Below are 19,474 nucleotides of genomic sequence, written 5' to 3'. Positions count from 1 at the left end.
GACGATCCCACCTGGGGGAGGCCGCGGTGGCTGCGGAGCTGGCGGCCCCAGCGAGGAGATGCTCAGAAGGCCCGGCGCCGGGCTGAGGCGGCTGTGTGCCAGCTCGCATGGCATAAACAGGAAGGACGACGCTGGGTCGCCCTGAGCTGCCCTGGCAGAGGAAGGCTGATTCACCCAGTCTCAAGGCAGCGCAGAGCGGAGGGGGTGAGAGACGCCCTGCCCTGCCCTGAGGGGATGAAGAGACACTGGTGTTGCTAGGGAAAGGTCACCTTGGGCTGGGCAAACACCGGGGGCCTGATTCTGTCTCACGAGGGCTGGGCTTGCCGCACGCTGCCCCACAGCCAACGTGCGTGAGGGTGGCAGGTCGCCCCTGACGTTTGCTCCTGGCGTTGCGGGCTGGCAGCTGCAGGTGCTGTGACCGACAAGGTGTTGGCGGGCAATGCCTGGGGTGTGCTTGCCAATTCCCTGTCAGAGGCCCAGACCCAAGCCCTGGGGGCTGATGTGAATGCCCAGGTTCCGCTGAACTTGGTTAAAAAGCGAAGCCTTCGTGCCCCATTGGCAAAGGCCTCTCCAGACGGGGCTCATTGCCACCTGCACGCTGGTTTGCTGGGGCGTGCGGCGCTCGCTGGTCAGAGCGTGACAGCTCCCCGCTATGCCTCAGCCCCACAGGCCGTGAGGCTGTCCCAGCCCTACCCGGGGCACTAGCTGCACTAGTCGGTCCTTTTAGCTCTGGAAGTCTCGGGTTCAAACCCTGGTGTAGCAGCCCCACGAGCAGGAGGGTTACAAACCTGGCTCGGGTCCCCTCACTCGGCTAGCTTGTTAACGCCGGTAGCGGCTCTGCGCTGAGAGGAAGCTGTGGGGTGTGATGGCCGAACGCCTTTCAGAGCCCCCTTCCCCATGGGGCTAGGGCTACCTGGCGGGGGGCCGGGTTGTGGTGGTGGCGGTTCCTCGTGAGCGCCGGGGTGGGTTGTGCACCGAAGGGTGTCTCACACAGCCTGAGAACGCCGTCCGGCTGTGTCGCTAATTCCTTGCCAGGAAAAAGCAGCATGCTAGGCCTGCTGACCGAAGGGGCCGCTCCGAGTGTGTGTGAAACGGCCCAGCCGCAGTGTGGATGGGAGGTGTGACACACGTCACCCGGCCGCGGTGGTGACAACTACAGCCAAAGGCCTCTCCATGAGACACAGGGCTGGGGCCCTGAGGGGAGCTCTCTGGGGCTATGGACACGGACCTTTCAAGGGGTGCGGAGGGGCGGGCCCTGTTCCCGACGGTGTATGTAGCTTGTGCTAAGACAGGCAGCTGATGTGCTCGCTGCTGAGGCCTGGTGCGTGACCTGAACGCGGGGAAACCCAACTGAAGAGGCTAAAGAATAAAAAATCCTCTCCGGTGACAGGCGCCGCACCCTCACGGGGTACCTCCCGGCGGCCTGAGCGTATATTTAACTGGGATGTCGTGTCCCCCTCCCGCTCCCCCACTCGCAGACCCTTCCAGGGCGGCCCCGCTGCAGCTGGGCACTGTGGTTTCCAGCGCAGCTCCTGCCAGCCTGAGCGAGTGTGAAAAGCAGCCGCGTGGATGTTGTGGCACAGGTGGCGAGGCCGAGCTGCGGCCCGGTTGCACCATCGACCCCACTCTGAGCAGGCTAGCTGGAGCAGAGCCAGCAGGCGTCTGTCTGTCCTGGCTGGGAATGACGCCTGCCGGCTGCAGTGCAGACACACGCTAAGGAGCTGGAGCAGCCCATGCACTGGTTAGAGTGCGGGGACGTGTGACATCGCAGGTAAATATTATTCTGGTGTTTGGATTAGCAACACAAACGGGCTGCTGGCTGGGCTCTGGGGAAGCTTCAGCCAGTGCCTGCAACCCTCCCCCCTTCCCCATTTCCTTAGGTAGGATTTAGACGGGCACTCGCATGGGCTAAACATTCGAGCGATCCAGCTCCATTGCCCAGGGCTGTGAAAAATGTCATGCCCCGTGCGACGCAGTTTGGTTGCCCTAACTGCCGCCGCAGGCTCGGCCAGGGCGACGGAAAAAGTCCTCCATTGACTCAGCTATGGCGGCTCAGGGCATTGGATGAAGTACATGGACAGGGAAAAAAACCCGAACCCCTGTCACTGTAGGATGCACCCACAGTACCGCAGCACAGCTGCCGCGCCGTAGCTGAGCCGTTGGGGTTGGAGTAAGAGCGACTGACCTAGTTTAGATAACGTGTCTCTGAGCATTTTGGAGCATTTACCCGCGTTAATGAGTCAAGCATCTCAGCACTTGGGGACATAGGGCTGGGGCTGGCCCTGTTTTACACACACAGCAACCAAGACACACAGCCCTTGAGTGGATTGCATTTCCTGCCTTTGCCAGCCATCATGCCCACGTGTTTTGATTCCTAGTGCCTTGCTGTAACCACTAGACAACACTCCCTCTCAGAAAAAGAGAAATCCAAGGGGTGTGTGTCCCTGTACTGTGCTGTATTTGGCTGAAGGCACGCACACAATTGTGAAATATTATAAGAGGGGCTGTAGCCCTGCCTATAGTTTAGCCTGCCTAAGACTTTACATTCTAAGCCCCTGTTTTTGTTGCTTATAAGTGTGCCGAACTCTAACCATTTGCACTGATATTCACCATGCCCCAGCAAGAATCTTATTTGGAAACTTTCAGCTAAACCAGTTCAGCCATTTCCGAGAACGAGATTTAGGGACAAAAATACGCGGCTTTGCCCATATTAAAAAAAAATAAAAACCAGGCAGCAAAAGTTAGGAAATGCCATGGTGAGAAGTACTTGTGCACCCTTAATTCGCTTCCCTTGCGCACAGGCATTCTGGGACGGTCCAGACTGAGGTGCTCGCACATTACTTTTCTACAGGCCCTCTGCCTCATTCAGTGCAAAGGATGGATGCTCCTCTGGGGATGTCTCGGGGTGTGTAGTGAAGGAGTCTGTTGTCTCTAGGCGCCCTTTCTCCTTTGTTGCAGAAGTTGGAAAGTGTGTAGTGAATGAGACAGAGAATTGCAGGGGGAGACGGGACGGTCCCATGCACAAGGCAGCTGACTGCCACCCTGGAGAACTGGAAGCAATCCCTTTCTCTGCCACAAAGGGTCTGTGTGACGCTGAGCAAGTCAGTGACACAAAGCTTTTCACAGGTGGCCACTAATGGTGCGTTGCTCATTTTCTGGGTGCCTGACTCGAGCCCCTGGGGTCTGAGTGCAGAAGTGCGCAGCCCTCTCCGCGGCAGTGTGTTGCACATCTGGAGCACTGTAGACTGCTAAATACGCTGGAAAGCCAGGCTCTAAGTGGCTCAATTTGGGCACCCAAATCCATGGACATTTCTGACCGTAATCTCACTCTGTGCCTCAGTTCAGAAAATAGCTCCCTCCCTTCCCAGGGGCATTGTGAAGGGAAATACACTCATGTCTGTGAAGCACTCCAGTGCTATTGCAAGGAGAGCCATCAAAAAGCCCCTAAGGAAATGGAATAATTCTGCCTTCCCAGCCGGGTTTGAACAGTGTGCAGTAAACAAGGCCTGTGGCGAAGCCCTCCAGGCTCTAAGCTGTCCCACGGAGCAAAATCCAGCTCAGCTGGTTACACAAAATTGCGTGTAAAAGACAGCAGAAGCTAAGACAAAAAGTGGTTTAGTCCAAAGAGAGACGTCTCCTGATCCTGCCTGTGGACTGTGTTAAAACCACGGCTGGGAAGAATGGAGCCAGAAATGAATGGGCCAAGTTGGTGCTGGAAGCTTGGCCTGATTGGAGGACAAAACAACGAGAGAAAGGGGTGGGTTGTCTATCACCCCTTTTTGGGGTGCTTCTAAAAACTCTGGGGAAAGGGTCAAATGGCTGAGAGACGGATGGGCTGAAAGGAGCAAGCTTCAGCATCATAGCTGCCACTTGCATGGTCCCCTGGACCCCAGGATCCCCCATGACACCGCGCCTTTGCCATCCTGACTCGGAGAGATACCCTGACCAGACCTGGCCAGAGAGACAGGGACCTGGGACCCACTAGCTCTGGCTAAATCCTTCCTGAACCCTGTGATGAGTCATCCGTGAGCCAGAGTCCTATAATAGACCCATGCCCATCAACCAGCATCCAGCCAATCCACAAGCAAGGGTCTAACCAGGTGACCCCGAAGCAGGTATATAGGTTTGATACTGAGCAGGTTGCCATATTGCTACCTTGCTGGGAGAATTCCCAGCTGCCAGGGAGGTCTGCCAGACAGTCCCAGCCTGTCCCACGCCAGCCTCAGCCGGCCCCAGGGCTATCCTGACAAGCACCACCTCAAAGGTAAGAATCAGGTTCCCCTGCCCTGTGTCCTTTTCCTTCCCCACCAGTGGTGTACCGAGGGGGTCAGGTCCCCGGGCACTGGCCTGCAGGAGGGGGCACTGGGTCAGCCCTTCATAACGTGCGGGGGGGCAGGAGGCTCTGAGGGGAGCAGAGCTTCCTGCACCCTCTGCCTGTCGTGAAGGACCGACCCAGTGCCCCCCTCCCTGCTGGGGGGAGGCTGCCCCAAGCCCCATCCGAGCTGGCGCCGGGCTGCAGGGGGGAGAGGCGGGCGCCGTGCACCAGGCAAGTGCGGGGAGCCAAGCCTGCATTTGCACACCCCCCCACACACAGGTACAGACCCCCCTTCCCCAGGGCAGCTGGGGGGCGGTGCTGAGACCCCTCCTGCCCTACGGGGGGGGGGGGGGGGAGCATGAGACCTGGGGGAACAAATGCAGGCTTGGCCCCTGGGCACCAGAGACCCTCGGTACGCCCCTGTGCGCCATCTTATTTCCTCTCTTTCCTAGTCTGACTTAGGCTGAGGCTGTTGGTTTTGCAACACTGCTGGGAGTCTGTGATCAGAGAGGCAGCTGAAAGCAATGCCCAAAACAGCCCAGTGCTGGTACCAGGCTGCTGGGTCTTGGGGTGGCAGAAAAGACAGCGCGGGGCCTGTTTGTAAGTGAGAGTTGGCACTGGAGAGAAGCTGCTTTTTCTGTCTTTGCCGGTCTTTTCTGCCCTGGCCCTTTGCTGTGTGTGTTTGGCTCGTTTTTCTGGAAAAGAAGCAGGATCAAACTTTACCAACAGAGCACCTGCCCATCTCCCCTAAGGTCCCTTTTTTCCCCCCAAGAGGAGAGTTAATTACCATCTTTAATCCAGTCTACAAACATCGGGGCTGGAGCTAGGGGTGCAGGGGATTCTGCCGCACTCCCTGGCTTGAAGTGGTTTCCATCATATACAGGGTTTACAGTTTAGGGGGCTCTCAGCACCCCCACTATAAAAATTGTTCCAGCACCCCTGTCTACAAAACTGCCAGGAGGGGATGTGGGGGGTGTTCCTCCCAAAAACGCTCTGCAGATAAAGGGCATGAGGGCTAAAAACTTTACTGAATACGTCACATTTCAAAGGTTTTAATGGCTTTTCTTTTCCCTGGCTCTTTAATAAGAGGTGCTTTTAGTGGTGCCCATTGCCATGGGACTCAGCCGCCCGAGGCCTGTGTACTCCGAACCCACGCTACGTCTAACTATCTAGTGCTGTGCGGTAACAGGGTCGCGCCGATCCCTTTGCTTCTCTGGGCCCCTTCATTCCACTGCCAGTGACGCCGTAGGGCTGGCGCTGAAGGAGGGTAAAATGCAATGGTGAATAAGGGCTCTTTCGCCAAGCACCATCTGTCCTGAGCGCCAACCGAGGCAGGAGCCGGGTGGAAACTTAATGGGAACTGAGCATTCAAATTAGGTGGCTTTGAAAAGATCAGCCTGGTTTTCCTGTTGTGATAAACTCCCCAACACCGACCCCTGGGGGGGGTGAGAGAGGAGCCATCTTTTGGGTTTGCCGTTCCTTTTCAACGATGCCTCTCGCGAAGCGACTCTTTCTCTGAATGCGTTCCGGGCTTGGGCCGGCCGGCCCGGCTGCCGGGAGCCTCACGTCAGAATGAAAGCAGTCTCAACGGCTTCCTGTCAGAGCAGAAAAAAGGAGTGTGAAACCACAGCCCTCCCTCTATGACTCGTCCCCAGCACTGAACAGGCTGTGATTGCTCTTGAGAAAGCGTAGGTGCCCTACCGGAGCCCACCATGCCAGCTCAGCCGCGGCCCCCCTGAGCAGCGCGGCTGGGACTGACTCAGGCTATGTCTACACTGACGGCAGCAAATTCGCCGCCGTCAGATCGACTCTGGAGCGGTCAGTGCAGACCCGCTCAGTCGATCCAGAAATGGAGGGATTACGACCACCTTCTCAAGTGCGCTGCGTTGCTGGGAACGCGGTTCCCGTCGGCGCGGTGCAGTGAAGACGGCGCGCAGAACAGAAGCACAGCAGTCGACAAGAGTTACTCGTGTAGCTTGTGTAACTCTGGTCGACTGCCGCCGAATCGCTGAGGTGAGTGTAGACAAACCCTGAGCAGAAGCAAGGCGGGAAACCTCTCTCTGGGCCCCACTGCTCCTGCCCTCGCCACAGCCAGAACCGGGGGCTCCAGCGCTGGGAAGAAACGGACCACACAGCGGGGACTAACAAATTGGAGACCTTCCCTCTTCTACCTACCCGGTTTCTCACACAGGTGTCCGTCACTGGGGCATCTGATCACCTACCCAGAGAGTAGAGGGCCTTCCTTCTGCAGCTCGGGCTTGCTGGCATCTGAAGGGCATTTGAGCCCCACAAAGTTCACTGATCTCCCCATCTGCCCCACCCTAGCACTGAAATACAGCAATGCAGAGCAGGGGCAACGGTTACCCTTTTCCCCCCGGCTTCACTCCTCTGCCCCATTTATTCCTGAGGGGGGGAAAAGGGGAGCAACTAGTCATTTCTCGCCATTCCCTTAGATGGCGATTGGCAAATCCTAATTTTCCAGCCTGGCAGAGGCTTGCTGCCCTCTCCTTGCCGGCGCAGAACCCGCCAGCCTGCGGAACTGCAGTCACAACACTCGGCGCACAGTGCCATTTATTTTCAAGGCACCGGTTGGACCTCACAACAATCCTGTGAGGTAGGTAAATATGACTGTCCCCTTTTGACAAAGGGGGAAGCTGAGTGCTAGTGACCTGCACCAGGGCACAGCTGGGTCTGATGATCAGGGCACCTGGCTCCCAGCCCCAGATCCTGTTCAGTAGGAGCGTTGCCCTCAGACACCCCACCAGCGACTTGTCTGTGTGGTCTGTCTCCTTCTGAGTCACCCTTCTTGGCTAATGCAGACACCCGACTCTGAGAAGCTCTGCTTGCTCCAGCCTCATCTTCTCCAGCACTGAACCAGCTCTCCAGGTTGGGGTAGATTTGCCCCTGGGCCAGGTGGGGGTACGTGGTGCAGATGGTGCAGAACCGTTCCCGCCAGTCTGTGTAGAGCTTCACCCCATGTCTCTTCCTCCACTCGAAGAATGCCTGGTAGCGGCTGGAGTTCATGGTCTTCAAGAAGCTCGCCAGCTCCTTCATGGAGCTGAAGTCCTCGATGTGGATGAATGAGTCTGCAGGGATGAACTTCTCGTAGTTGGCTCGAGGGGGGCCTAGCACCACCGGCACGGTGCCGGCCAGCAACGCATTCCTCCACAGCTTCTCGGTGATGTAGTCTTGGTGAATGGAGTTCTCAAAGGCCAGGTAGAACTTGTACCTGGAGGTGGTCGGCAAAAGACAGTCCCGGCACAGTGGCTTCTGGTTTGCTTTCCCATACACGTCCACTCGGAGGTGCCTGGACAGGTCTCTGTAGACCTGCACTCTCGTCTGAGTGCGATGGTAGTTACTGATGACCCAAGACACCAAGCCAGTTTTGGTTGGGATGTCCACGCTGGCTGATGAATTGGCCACCAGCTCCCCGTACGGCATGAAGATATCTGAGTCTCGCCTGTATGTCATGACCCAGTTGAAGGTTTGGTTCCAGCCAGCCAGTGCCTTAGAGTTAGTGGGGGACTCTAGGGTAACCCACACCCAGTTTTGTCCAGGAGGCCTCCTTTCTGTTGGGAGACTCACCTTGCCCAACTGGAGCTCCCGGTGATGGAACACCACAACATCTGCCTGGCTAAAGAGCCTGTGATCCCCTGTCAGCTGGCAGCCCTTGATCCTGTACAGGTCTGCACAAACGTCCATGCTGAAGTTTGGTGCATGGTGGAAGGGCCAATGCCATATCAGGACTGTCAGGGGCTTACTGTGCCTCAGGGCTCTGCCAGGGACCTCAAATTGGTAGCCAAGGAAATGTAGGTTCCAGAGAATGGCTGCAAATATTGTCGCACTGGCCAACACCTTCAAGATAGGCAAGGAGCAAGTTCTTATCCTCAGCTGCAGCTTCCATTGCGCCTGCTGGGCCGAGCTGCTGGGTGGGTTGGGTTGGCAGAATTTCTGTTTCATCAGCAGTGTTGAGTCCAGCCCCTGGAATGGAGAAGCGGGATGGTAAAAATCAGCCTCCAGAGTATAACAATGCACCTTCTGCAGCCGCCTCCTTTCAGTGGCAGGTGTCTGAGCACAGAATCATAGAAGATTAGGGCTGCAAGGGACCTCAGGAGGTCATCTAGTCCAACCCCCTGCTCAAAGCAGGCCCAACTCCAACTAAAGCATCCTCTCAGCCAAGGCTTTGTCAGCATGCTGGTGCGTTGGAGGAAATTCAAGGGGACACAGGGAACTAGCGGATGGAAGGAAAGGAAAAGGGGCTGATGTCACTAGCACAGGTCCACGTTGTTTACAGAACATGGTCACTGATCTGGGTGATGGGGGTTACAGGACTGGGACCCTTCTGCCATGATGTATCCCAGCCCAGTGCTGCACTGAGGTTTTGGGGGTTACATTTCAGCAGGGCTTTGCAGAGTTAGGAAGTGCTTCCCACAGCCAACTGGACAGCAATCTGGTGCAGCTCAGCCTCCGAGACTTAGAAAGAGACTGGCCAATGCCTGGGAGGGGGAGAGAGATTGTAATCTAGCAGCTGGGACCAGCAGTTTGGGCATGAGAAGAGCCGCAGTGTATATATAGATGGCTCTGTTTTCATTTTGCTTAAGGCTTTAAACAACATGAAGGGGATGTGGTCACATTCTGGAAGACTTTTATTTATTTATGGTGGTTATAAATATGATACTCCAGAAAGTGTTTCTGCAGCACCTGGGCCTCTGCCATTCAGCACCAGCAGCAAAGCGCCATGTCCGGCCGCAACAGCCCTGGTTTGAGAGTCTCTAGCTGCTGAACGCCCCCAGATGCACCAGCTTGTCCGATTCCCCTGCCCACATCCTCTCCTTTATCTCCTGAGAGCGACCAGCCAGAAAACACAATGGCCAAGGCTAGACAAATTCAGACTGGAAATAAGGGGTGCATTTTTAACAGAGAGGATAATTAACCATTGTAACCATGTACTCAAGGTCGTGGCGGATTCTCAATGTCTAGCAATTTTTAAATCAAGATTAGTTTGTTTTTTTTGCGGGGGGGGGTTAGATCTACTTTAGTTCAAAAGGAGTTATGCTGCGGAGGGTCTCTGGCCTGTCTATACAGGAGGTCGGATTTTGATGGACCTTTCTGCCCTTAGAATCTATCACCAGGGGCCATTGATCTTGGGAATCCTGTTTGAGTCCTTGTTCCCACGGGCTGAGGTCCAGCACTGCTTTTCAGTGGAAGCTGAGGGCGCTCAGCACTTTTAATAATCAGGCCCTGGTGTCTCAAGATGAGCATCCAAAACCCGAGACCACTTTTGAAAACATGAGGGAGGCTCTGCCAGTGGTCCATAAAATCACGACTGGTGTGGTAGAGAAATCTTGTTTACTCCTTCACACGAGAAGCAGGGGTCCTGCACTGAAATTAATAGGCCGCAGCTTTAAAACAAACACAATGCCTGGTTACCTGTGGAACTCATTGCCAGATGATCTTGTGAAGGCCAAACTGGGTTGAAAAAAGAATTGGATTAGTTTCATAGAGGATCGGTCCCTCAATGGCTATTAGCCAAGATGGTCAGGGACACAACCCTGTGCTCTGGGTCCCTAAGCCTCTGACGGCCAGAAGCTGGCAGTAGGTGACGGGATGGATCACTAGACATTGCCCTGTTTTGTTCATGCCCTCTGAAGCACCTGGCACCAGCCACTGTCAGACAACAGGACACTGGCTAGATGGACCTTTGGTCTGACGCAGTATGGCCATTCTTACGTGTTTTGTGCTGTGGTTCAGATTATTTAACCTCGTCTCTGGTTCATTCTGCACACACCAGTGCCAGCACTGGACAGTAATACTGTCTGCACCACTCACATAGGGTCCCATAGGAGCGCGCAGATCCCACTCTCTATCTCTAAGGGGGGGGAACTGAGGCACGGGGAGAGGTAGCAGCTTGTCCACAGTCATGCAGAGAGTCTGTGGAAGATCTGGGAACAGAATCCCCAGTCTCCTGCCGCCCAGGCCTGTGAGCACACTGCCTTCTGGGGCCGTTACCAGAGAATACTTCTTCCTCTACTCTTTTAAATGCAAATAACATTTTTTTAGGCAGCAAGATCAGTTAACCGAAGCTTCTCTCTGTGCAGACGTAGGTTGTGGCAAGCTGGGGTGTAAATCTACAGTGCACCAGCTTGCCGTGCATCGTCCGTGTGGACCCTGTTACAACACACTGAAAGTTCCATAGTGCACTTTGACCTGTTGTTGAGTGAAATTGCCTGTGCAACCTTAATTCACCCCCCTTGTGTGTGTGCATTTTGATAGTCTTTAATTAAAGACTGTTTTTTCCATAAGACCCTAACCTCCTTCAGAGCTCAGGATGAGCTGCACTGGGGATGGATCAGCGTTGTGTAGCAGAGAACATGGTCTGTCAGATTCCCTCTGCTTCACTTCTTGCAGAAGTTGGAAAGTGTGTCGTGGATGAGGCAGGGGGATGCAGGAAGAGAAGGGATGGCCTTATGGTTAAGGCAGTTTAATGCTGCCCCGGAGAACTGGATTTGATCTAACCCTATGCCACAGAGGATGGGCAGGTCACTTACATGAAACTCTTCACAGGGAGTCGCTAACTGTGTTGCTCATTTTCTGGGTGCCCAGCATGAGGCTCTCGGGTCTGATTTGCAGAGGTGCTGAGCGCTCTCACACTATGTTCAAAGGGCAGCTCCCGGTGACTAAAGTGCTATGTAGTGCTAAGTACTCTGAAGAATAAGCACAAGGCATCTCGATTTAGGCACCCAAAACTAATAAATACTTTTGACCTCTAATCTGTTTTAGCTTCCCATCTACAAAATGGGGATAATACTCCTTGCTCCACCCGCCCCCACGGCATCTCACAGTGTGGTGAAAATAAATTGACTAATGTCTGTAAAGTAAAGTAGACCGATGCTCCAGTGAGAAGCGCTGTAGGAAAGTCCAAGAGGAAATTAATAGTTTGAATAGTGTGTAATAAATAAGCTTTTGGGCTATACGCTGAAGGAGAAGAAAACAATATATTGAATAGCTGCTTATTTATTGAGTGCCAACTACCCTGTGCATTGAAAGAGGTCATAGTCTTGTGGGAAAAACGGCATTTGATCATGCAGCTAAAGACTGTATCATAATGCGTATGCATAAGGGGATGAGGGACAAATCAAGGTTGAACAGGCAAACTTCGTTCTGGCATTTACTAACTTCAGAGGACTTGACTTTGCAACCTTAGTAACCTTCTTTTACCGTCATTTTTGCATGTGTGTGATGGATATATAGACGTGGGGTAAAACATAGGGGAAGAGGCAGGTGAACTCAGACATTTTGTTGCCCCGCACCTTTGTGCAGTCACTTACATCAATACAAAGTGGGTGTCAGATCAGAATGGCAGCATTTTGCACTGCTGTAACTGACGACGCAAGCAGCAGTGCAATGGAGAATCGATTCTGAGGCCTGACCCGCACTGAGTTTGTGTCCTGGTATAACTGTCAGTAAGGGCTGTACTGATAGTTATTCCAGCAGAACCCCTACTGCTGAGAGAACTTTATAGCGGTTTAGTGTCTTTCTACAGTATAGCTTATTCTCCTTCCTGCATAGCATTTTACTACACTGGTGTAGTTAAAGTGATACAATTTTTGTGTGTAGACAAGTCCTTAGAATTCAGAATCTTTGAAAATTAAGCACATCTTTGATTTATTTAGCTTTACAGAGCCTCCCCCTCCCGACTCCTATTCTACGCTCCATTCCATGAAAAACACGTATTCCAAGTCTCCTGGAATAACCACAATAAAGGCAACAAACGCTGGAATAGAAATAAAGGCAGCCGCAATACGCAACTGTGCTGCTATTCCCTGCAGGTCGGCAGTGCCTGAGTGGGTTTCTGTGTTTGTGCCAAACGTTTTGTTTGAAATGTCCTCCCGGCTTTAATCTCTCCCCACCTGGATGTGCCAGCCTGTTAAATCGTTTCACATTTTGCACATGTGAAGGACAGATTTTTTCCAAAGAGCCCAGAGCGGGATTTCCAAATACTCAGCATTCTAATTAGGAGTCCAATTTTTAAAAACCAGCTCAGCACCCAACGTGCAGTGCCTTGGAGAATCTGGCTTCTAGGGACAAAAATTTTCAAAAGCCCCTAGCTGCTTAAGAAGCCAAATTTCACTGAATGTCAATGAGACCTAGGCTACTAAATCACTTAGGTGCCTGTGGATTTGTTTACCTTTATTGCCTACCTGATCTGCTTAAACATGGATTGTATTGATTTATTTTAAAATCCTTTAGTCCGTTTCATGTTCTTCCCCCACTTCTGGAGAAAGGCGGCTTCTGTGTCACTTTCCATTGACAGGAAAGGAAGAAAAGGAGGGACCTATTTCTAGACAATATAGTAGCTGGGATTTAGTTACAGAAAAACTCACATATGTGAAGAGATGGGAAATCTCTGCCCCTTTGGATGCTCTATGTGGAAGATACAGAAAGAGCAAATGTTAGGTGGCAACTAATCTATGCTTCAGTCAATGCAGGATCGTTCCCTATAATCCAATCTCTGGTGCTGTATTAAGTTACATTTTCAATAAAAAGCACCGGTGCATCCATCAATCCCTTTGGGAGGCTATACCACAGTAGAATGGATCTCACTGGTCGGCTTTTTTCACCCCCTCTCTCAGATCAAACCCTTACTCAAGACCGAGAGGAAACGGGAGCCTGGCTCAGGGGTTCACAATTTGGCCCAGCAAGATTTAAATTTTACTTTCCTTGAAAGGAGGGAAGGTGAGCCCTTGGTTCTGGAGCCACCTCCTGGCGATGGGAGATGTCTGAGGCAGAACTGAGTTTGAAATAGACCTCCTTCACACGTCTCTAGGGTTAGAACAATTGCTTTTCACTGTACGTCTCAAAAGCCAGATGGCTTTCTCCAATTTCTGCTTGCCATCAGTCCTCGACGGACACTGACTGAATAAAACTTCTGGTTTTTAAGTGCAATTCAGTCCTCACCTCCTGTTAAACTTGACGTTTGCTTCTCTGTTAAAATTAAAATGCAAAGTTCTCTTGTTTAATGCAGCATTGCCCAGCATTTGTCTGATACTTCATCGAGGAGCTGCCCTCGGAGAGCTCTAGTCACTGATCTTGCTGCCTGTTATTAAAAACCAGTACACGGGTGAAGATCCTCTAAACACGGTCCACAATGCACCAACTTCTAGCTCTCTGACTGCCGTGTTTGTGGTTGCTACGCTAGCATTGATTTCAGGCAGCTGCATGAGCTCATAGACTTACCCTCTGTCAGTAGCAGAAGAACCGTAGTGTGTCCTGGATGGTTTTTCCTTCTCCCCTTTGTCTGCTGGGTAATGCTGAAGGAACCCATCCAGCGGCCGGCTCTGACTGCAGTCTGTGGTCACCCTAACTTCTGCTTTTCTGTGGTTTCACCATCTCCTCTTCCTCCACAACTTTTCCTGTTGCTTGTTCAGCTGTTTCTAGAGAAGATGGTTTCAATGCACCCAGCCACTCCCCACCAGGCTCTGCTTTCCCCTAGATGCCAGCTCTGAGAAGCGGTGATGGGTTTCCAGGGGGGCAGGAGAAGACAGCATGACTGATGTGAGAAGTGTGGGAGACAAGGTTCCCTCTGTCCTTCCATCTCAAACCCTCCGTTAGTCCTGGTAGCCTGTGACGGTAAAGCCACACAAACACCACACTCAATAAAAAAAAAAAGTTGTGGTTATTCTTTTCCTGTTTGTTTTTTGCAGCATGTCAACTCCTGCCTTCCCTGGCTTGATGGGGATGTTAGGGAGATGCAGACTGGTCACTTTCCCAGTCCTTAATCAAGGAGTTTGGGATTTACATTCCCAAGAAAGAGGTTTTTCTCTCCAGCATTTGAGTTAACTAAAAGTTCACAAAAAACACCACCCAAAATGTCTTCCCCTCTCAGCTCATCATGTTCCACTTCCTCGGTATCATAATCCTGCTAGTTTTCCAGCCAGCCATGGAGTCTTCCAGGCTGTATTGCTCCTTAAAATAGGAGCAGGGAGAAAACAGCCCTTTGAGCCTTTTCTCTTTCTCCTCCTAAAGAGGCAGAAATGACCCAACCCCTTTTTTAATTTCTTTGCATGTCATCTTTAACATCATTGGTTAAGATTGGCTGGAGATTTCTCTCTTCCTCTTTCACCCCTCCTTCAACTGATGAGTGTGTAGGAGGGGTGGGGAGGGGACATACGAGGTACAAAATGGGCTGCAAAAGAACTCCGCTTTGGAGGGCTGTGATTTCTGATGTGTTCTTGGAAGCATCTTCAGTAGCTGTCGGTGCAATGCGTTAACTCTTTCATTCCCACACACAGTAACTCTGCGCCTCCTGTGGGGGGGTTAGTTACAACAGCAGCTACTGGGGGGGCTCCCGTGGGAGGAAATGAGTGAGATTGGTTGAAACAATCTCTTCCCTTTCAGCCCTGGTTCTGCCCCCCAGCCAGCTCCCCCGCACTGTCTGAATGCCTGAGAGAGATTCATTGCAGGACTGACTAGGTTTTAGTTTAACCTGCCCCATCATGAATGCTAGATGAAGAATGGCTGCCGGCTACGGACCAGTGAGCTCCCAGTAAAAATAACAACCCGGCCCTGTTTTTATGTGCAGGGTGCATAGACCTTTAAGAGGAGGCGCATGTCGCACAGGGCTGTGCGCTCTGGCGGTTGGGTCACGTTTCATAGCGTCTGTGCGCCATGGCTGCGCTGTGCTCTCTGTGAAAGGGCCGTAATGTTGCCCCCGTTCAGCCTTAATCCTATCACCTAGTGTCGCTGTGTCCTGAGGCTGTGAGGTCTGTGCTGCTGCCGGGGCCCACGGGGCCACGCAACAGTGTTGGCCCCAGAGAGATCTGGGTGTGAGCTTTGCTCCGCCTGTGCGGGTGAATAAATACCACATGCGAATACCTGCTGCTTATATCGCACGTCTCATCTGCAGGTCTCAAAGCACTTTGCGAATGAGGGCTGTATCGTTATCCCCATTTCACAGATGGGGAAACTGACACAGGGAAGGGAAGTAACTTGCCCAAGGTCAGGCAGCAGACCCGTGGCAGAGCTGACAATTGACTCCAGATCTCCTGAGTCCCTGTCCGGTGCTGTATCCACGAGGCCACGCTGCCTCTAAAGCTGATACCTGATCCTTCCTGCCCTCTGTAGGGCAGTGATGGGGATTGCCTAGGCATGGGATTCATCGATTCCAAAGCCAGAAAGGACCACTGTGAACCTCTAGTCTGACCTCCTGTATAACCAGGCCAGGGAGAGGGGAGAAATGGGTCAATTGCCTAGGGGCACGGTGATTTAAAAGGGCCCGGGTGGATGGGCTAGATCCCCATCCTGCCTCTTCCACCATTGGCCCTGCCCACACTACATCCCCACTCCAGGCCCCGCCTCCTCCCCTGCTTGCCACCGTGTCCCTCCTTTCCCCCCCTCCCCCCGCTCAGCCCCTTTGCTGCTGCTTGCCACATCTCTCTTCCCCCTCCCTGCTCAGCCCCCCTGCCATCGCTCACTGCCTTGGGAGAAGGAGGGAGGTGGATGAGAGGAGGGGGGCAGTGAGGAGCAAGTGGCGGGGCTGAGTGGGGGGTGGGGAGGAGGGAGGGAGCAGGGGAGGGTGCATGGCCTGGGGTGGAGCAGGGGCGGGGCCTGTTGTGGAGTGTGGGCGGGGCTGCAGGCGGAAGAGGCGGGACACAGAACTAGCCTCCCCAAGGGGAAGCTTCACCCGGGCCGCCGCCCATGGTCGTAAACCTCAACTCCCCTTTCTAGGGGGGCCATTGACTGCTCTGTCCTGGGGCCTGGAATACACAGCAGGCCTGTGCCAGAGAACTGCCCTCACCCAAACCACTCCTAGAGCAGATCTGTTAGCAGCGCATCCAATCTGAGTTTAGAAACGGTCAGTGATAGAGAAACTACCTCAACCCTCGCTAAATTGCTCCCGTGGTCATGGAGCAGAGCGTAACGGCTGAACTCAGCAGGGTTTCACCCACGCGCTGGAGTTCCAGAATATTTGCCCAGCCAGCCGTCTCCTGGGGCAGGTAGCATGTGGTAGGGCAGTTACTGGTTGAAAGGTTCCGTGCAGAAAGATTTCCCTCCTGCATGTACGATTTAGTTGAAACCTATGGTTTTTCTGGGTTTTTAAAAAAATTTTTTGCTGGAACCGTCAACCCCGATCTCAAGTTTCTGTTTTCGTGGTGGAGCTTTCAAAATAACATTTAGAAATTACGTGAAACAACTTTGTTTTGCCTTGAAGCGTCCATTCAGTGGAAATCAAAAGGCGAAGGGCATTGTGAATGAGACAGAAAGGGTGTAAACGAAACAGGAAGGGTGGTTGTGTGTTGAACCGTTGGGCCAAATATTAGTAGAGGGGCACAATGGGTTTGAAGCTTCCCACGGGGCAGTGGATGTTTTTCATCCAAGTGGAGATTTTTAGGGGCGGGGGTACAAATTTTGGGAGAAATGCTGGTTTTTCTGCCTAATTCATGTGGTTCCTGCAGTTCAGGGGGTCACAAACCTAGCCAAAAAGCCCGTAAAAACTGAGCTGCATGGCTGAGGGGCACATTTTAAATGCTGTCATATGGCAGTTGCTATGCTAGACCCTCTCGCCCCTTTATTCAGGCCACTTTTAAGCAGCAATTCCTTGTAAGGGGATTCGTAAGAAATCAGTGTCCAGCCCTGTATGCCCTTGGCCCAGGGCCCCTACGCAGCCCCAGCTGCAGCAATTCTGCGTGGGCGCAGGCTGGTGCTCTAGGTCCATGTGTCCTTGCGTAAAGCACCTGCCCCTCACCCAACAGCCCCGGGAGGGTGCAGGCTGGCGGGCTTCTGAATCAAACATCAATGTAGTCATCAGTGCCACCTTCTATGTCCTGTCTCAGTCTGACTGAAAACAGGATGCCAGGCTCGTTGGAGAGCCAAGTGACTCATCCTGAAACTGGTGCTGGCGGCATCTTCACCCTCCCCAAACCCCGCTCGAGCTGCTCCCCTCCCTCGCCCCCCCCCCCCACTGCCAGCTTGCTTCTGTCCTAGAAAAGGAAAGGAGAGCAGGTGTGGGCCATATACAGCGGGGCAGGATTTCTGTTCCCCCACAGCTTGCCCACACCAGTTCCCTGAAAGTCCCGGTCATGCCCCTCATCAAGGCTCTGTCATTCTGTGCAGCACAGCCACAGCTGGAGCGCAAGGCCCCCATTGTGCTAGGTGCTGCACAAACACATAGGGAGAGACAGTCCCTTCCCCAAAGAGCACCCGATTGCAACAGGCAAAGGGTGGGAGGGGAAACTGAGGCACAGAGACATGACTTCCCCCAAGGTCACGCAGCAGAGGCAGAAATAGAACCCAAGTCGCCTGAGTCGTGGTTCAGTGCTCTGTCCCCTGGACCGTGCTGCCTCTCGGATGCTAGATGGGACCAGCCTGCTGGGAATTGCAAGGCCCTGGCAGTCATGGGGACAGCGGCCCAGGAGGTCTCACGTGAACACTGGACTCCCTCCTCCCAAGCCAGTCACCAGGCATTGGGCTCCCTCCTCACGTAGGTTTCTCCACCCCTGGGCTTGCTCGGGGTGACTGAGGCAGGACCTGGTCCCGGGTGTTTCGGATGAAATCTCTTCAACGGAGGAGACCCTGGAATTCCCCAGGCCCTGCTGGCCAGACTCATCAGCTCCTGCGTGGCACCAGAAACCAGCACCCCCGTACTGCCTTGCCCTTCCTATAGACCCTCGGCTCCTTGAAGTCACAGGAGAGGCCATAGGAAGGGATGGTCAACTGGGGATGTCTCTTGCCCCGGACTAGCCGCCCCTTCATCAATCCAGGGGCTGAGACCTGGGAAAGCTCAGGGTCCGCCGTGAGGGCCCCTGTCAGCCCTGCGGTGGGGTGGGGTCTGAGTCCGGCGGCTAGGGGACGAGAGTTGGTGGTACAAGCCGTCCCAGGCCTGGCACTAGCCAGCTCTCGTCACCCTGAGAGGCCCAGGGTTTCGTGGACAAGAAAGGCCAACCTCCCCTCTCCCCACTGGAGGGCGCTCTGCAGGGTCGGGGCGGAGGGGCAGCGCCACCCACGCGAATTAGCAACCGTGCATCCTTTCCCCAGAACTCAATCCAGCGCAAGGGGATTTTTTCCTCACCGCTTCAGGCAACTCACCCCCTTGATCTCCTCCCCCAGCCCTCGGGAGAGTGGGAGCCCCTTGGCCAACCAAAAGTAAGAGCTGAGAGGAGCTTCCCCCTGGCTCAGGCAGCCTCTGGCCCTCAGCTCACGGTCTCAGCCGCTCACAGGTGCCAGGAGTAGGAGTAGGAAGTGCTGTGCGGTTCAGGCAACGCCCCCAGCACCCTCTGAGGCCAGACCCAGCTCTGGGTTGGGTGTTTTTTCCTACCCAAATGTGTGTCCTGTTTCCTGTTATCTATGCAGCAGCCCCCCACCTCTGATGTGTGAACCAGATACCAGGCGCTGGTGGCTTGCAGGCAGCCCAAATTCCGCCTCGCTGGGGGGTGAATCATCCCAGGCAGCTCTCCTGACCACACGCTAAGTCACACGTGCAAGAAAAAGGAGGCGGCCCCGGCTGTGCCCCAGGGCCTGGGCAATGCTGGGCAGGAACGATCAGAACAAACTTGTGGCTGCCTAGGGTCAAAGCTTCAACACTACTCCTGCTGAAGTAAAGGAGAATCTCCATTGGCCTATGGTGGTATGGGGCCCATGACACACAGCGGAGGGTGTTTTAATTCCACCTGATGGAGAGCAGTGAACTGTGGGAGGCCAGTTAAGCCCACTAGAAAACGTTACCTGTGGCTGGGGCAAAGCCACATGCTTTTCACTGCAATTTTAAGGGGTGAGGACATGCTCCCTCTGGAGGTGGGTTCCCCACCAGGATGGGGGACTGTGCAAACAACCTCCTGGAGCCCGCTGGCTTTCACACAGCAAGAGACTGCCTTGGCAGGTCTCTCACTCTCCCAAGCCTTGCTCTGGGGGAGCTCATGCTGTGAGCTGAGCGCTTTACAACTCACCCTTCCCTGGGAAAGATCTCAGTGGCCTCAGCTAGTTCTAGGTGACCCTCATAGCCCTTGGGGCATGCACAGGACTCGAACTCAGGTCTGCCAGCAACCAGTTACTTCCATGCTGCTGCCAGGCAGCCTTGGCAGAGGTGTTGTCAATATACCACGCAGCTGGGGACCGGGAGCCCGGTCATTGTGGGACGGGCCATCCACAGCAGAGATGACTGGC

At 53.8% G+C, this 19,474-nt stretch overlaps 1 protein-coding gene and 1 long non-coding RNA gene across 2 annotated transcripts; one reads left to right on the top strand and one right to left on the bottom strand.

Annotated features, from left to right (window-relative positions):
- The first annotated feature begins 4,163 nt into the window (after positions 1-4,163).
- Positions 4,164-19,229, top strand: LOC137161989 (uncharacterized). The gene is made up of 2 exons (XR_010922233.1): positions 4,164-4,264; positions 18,665-19,229. It is a non-coding gene; the product is annotated as an uncharacterized lncRNA (long non-coding RNA).
- Positions 6,977-8,275, bottom strand: FUT7 (fucosyltransferase 7). The gene has a single exon (XM_067561423.1). The coding sequence runs from the start codon at positions 8,273-8,275 to the stop codon at positions 6,977-6,979; it is 1,299 nt and encodes a 432-aa protein (XP_067417524.1).
- Positions 19,230-19,474: the final 245 nt, after the last annotated feature.

Source organism: Emydura macquarii, unplaced genomic scaffold, assembly GCF_026122565.2.
Source record: "Emydura macquarii macquarii isolate MOO-44397 ecotype Brisbane River unplaced genomic scaffold, CSIRO-AGI_Emac_v2 contig_2417, whole genome shotgun sequence".
NCBI classification, from domain to species: domain Eukaryota; kingdom Metazoa; phylum Chordata; order Testudines; family Chelidae; genus Emydura; species Emydura macquarii.
Note: the sequence above shows the minus strand (reverse complement) of the source record. Positions and strands in the feature narration are given on the sequence as shown.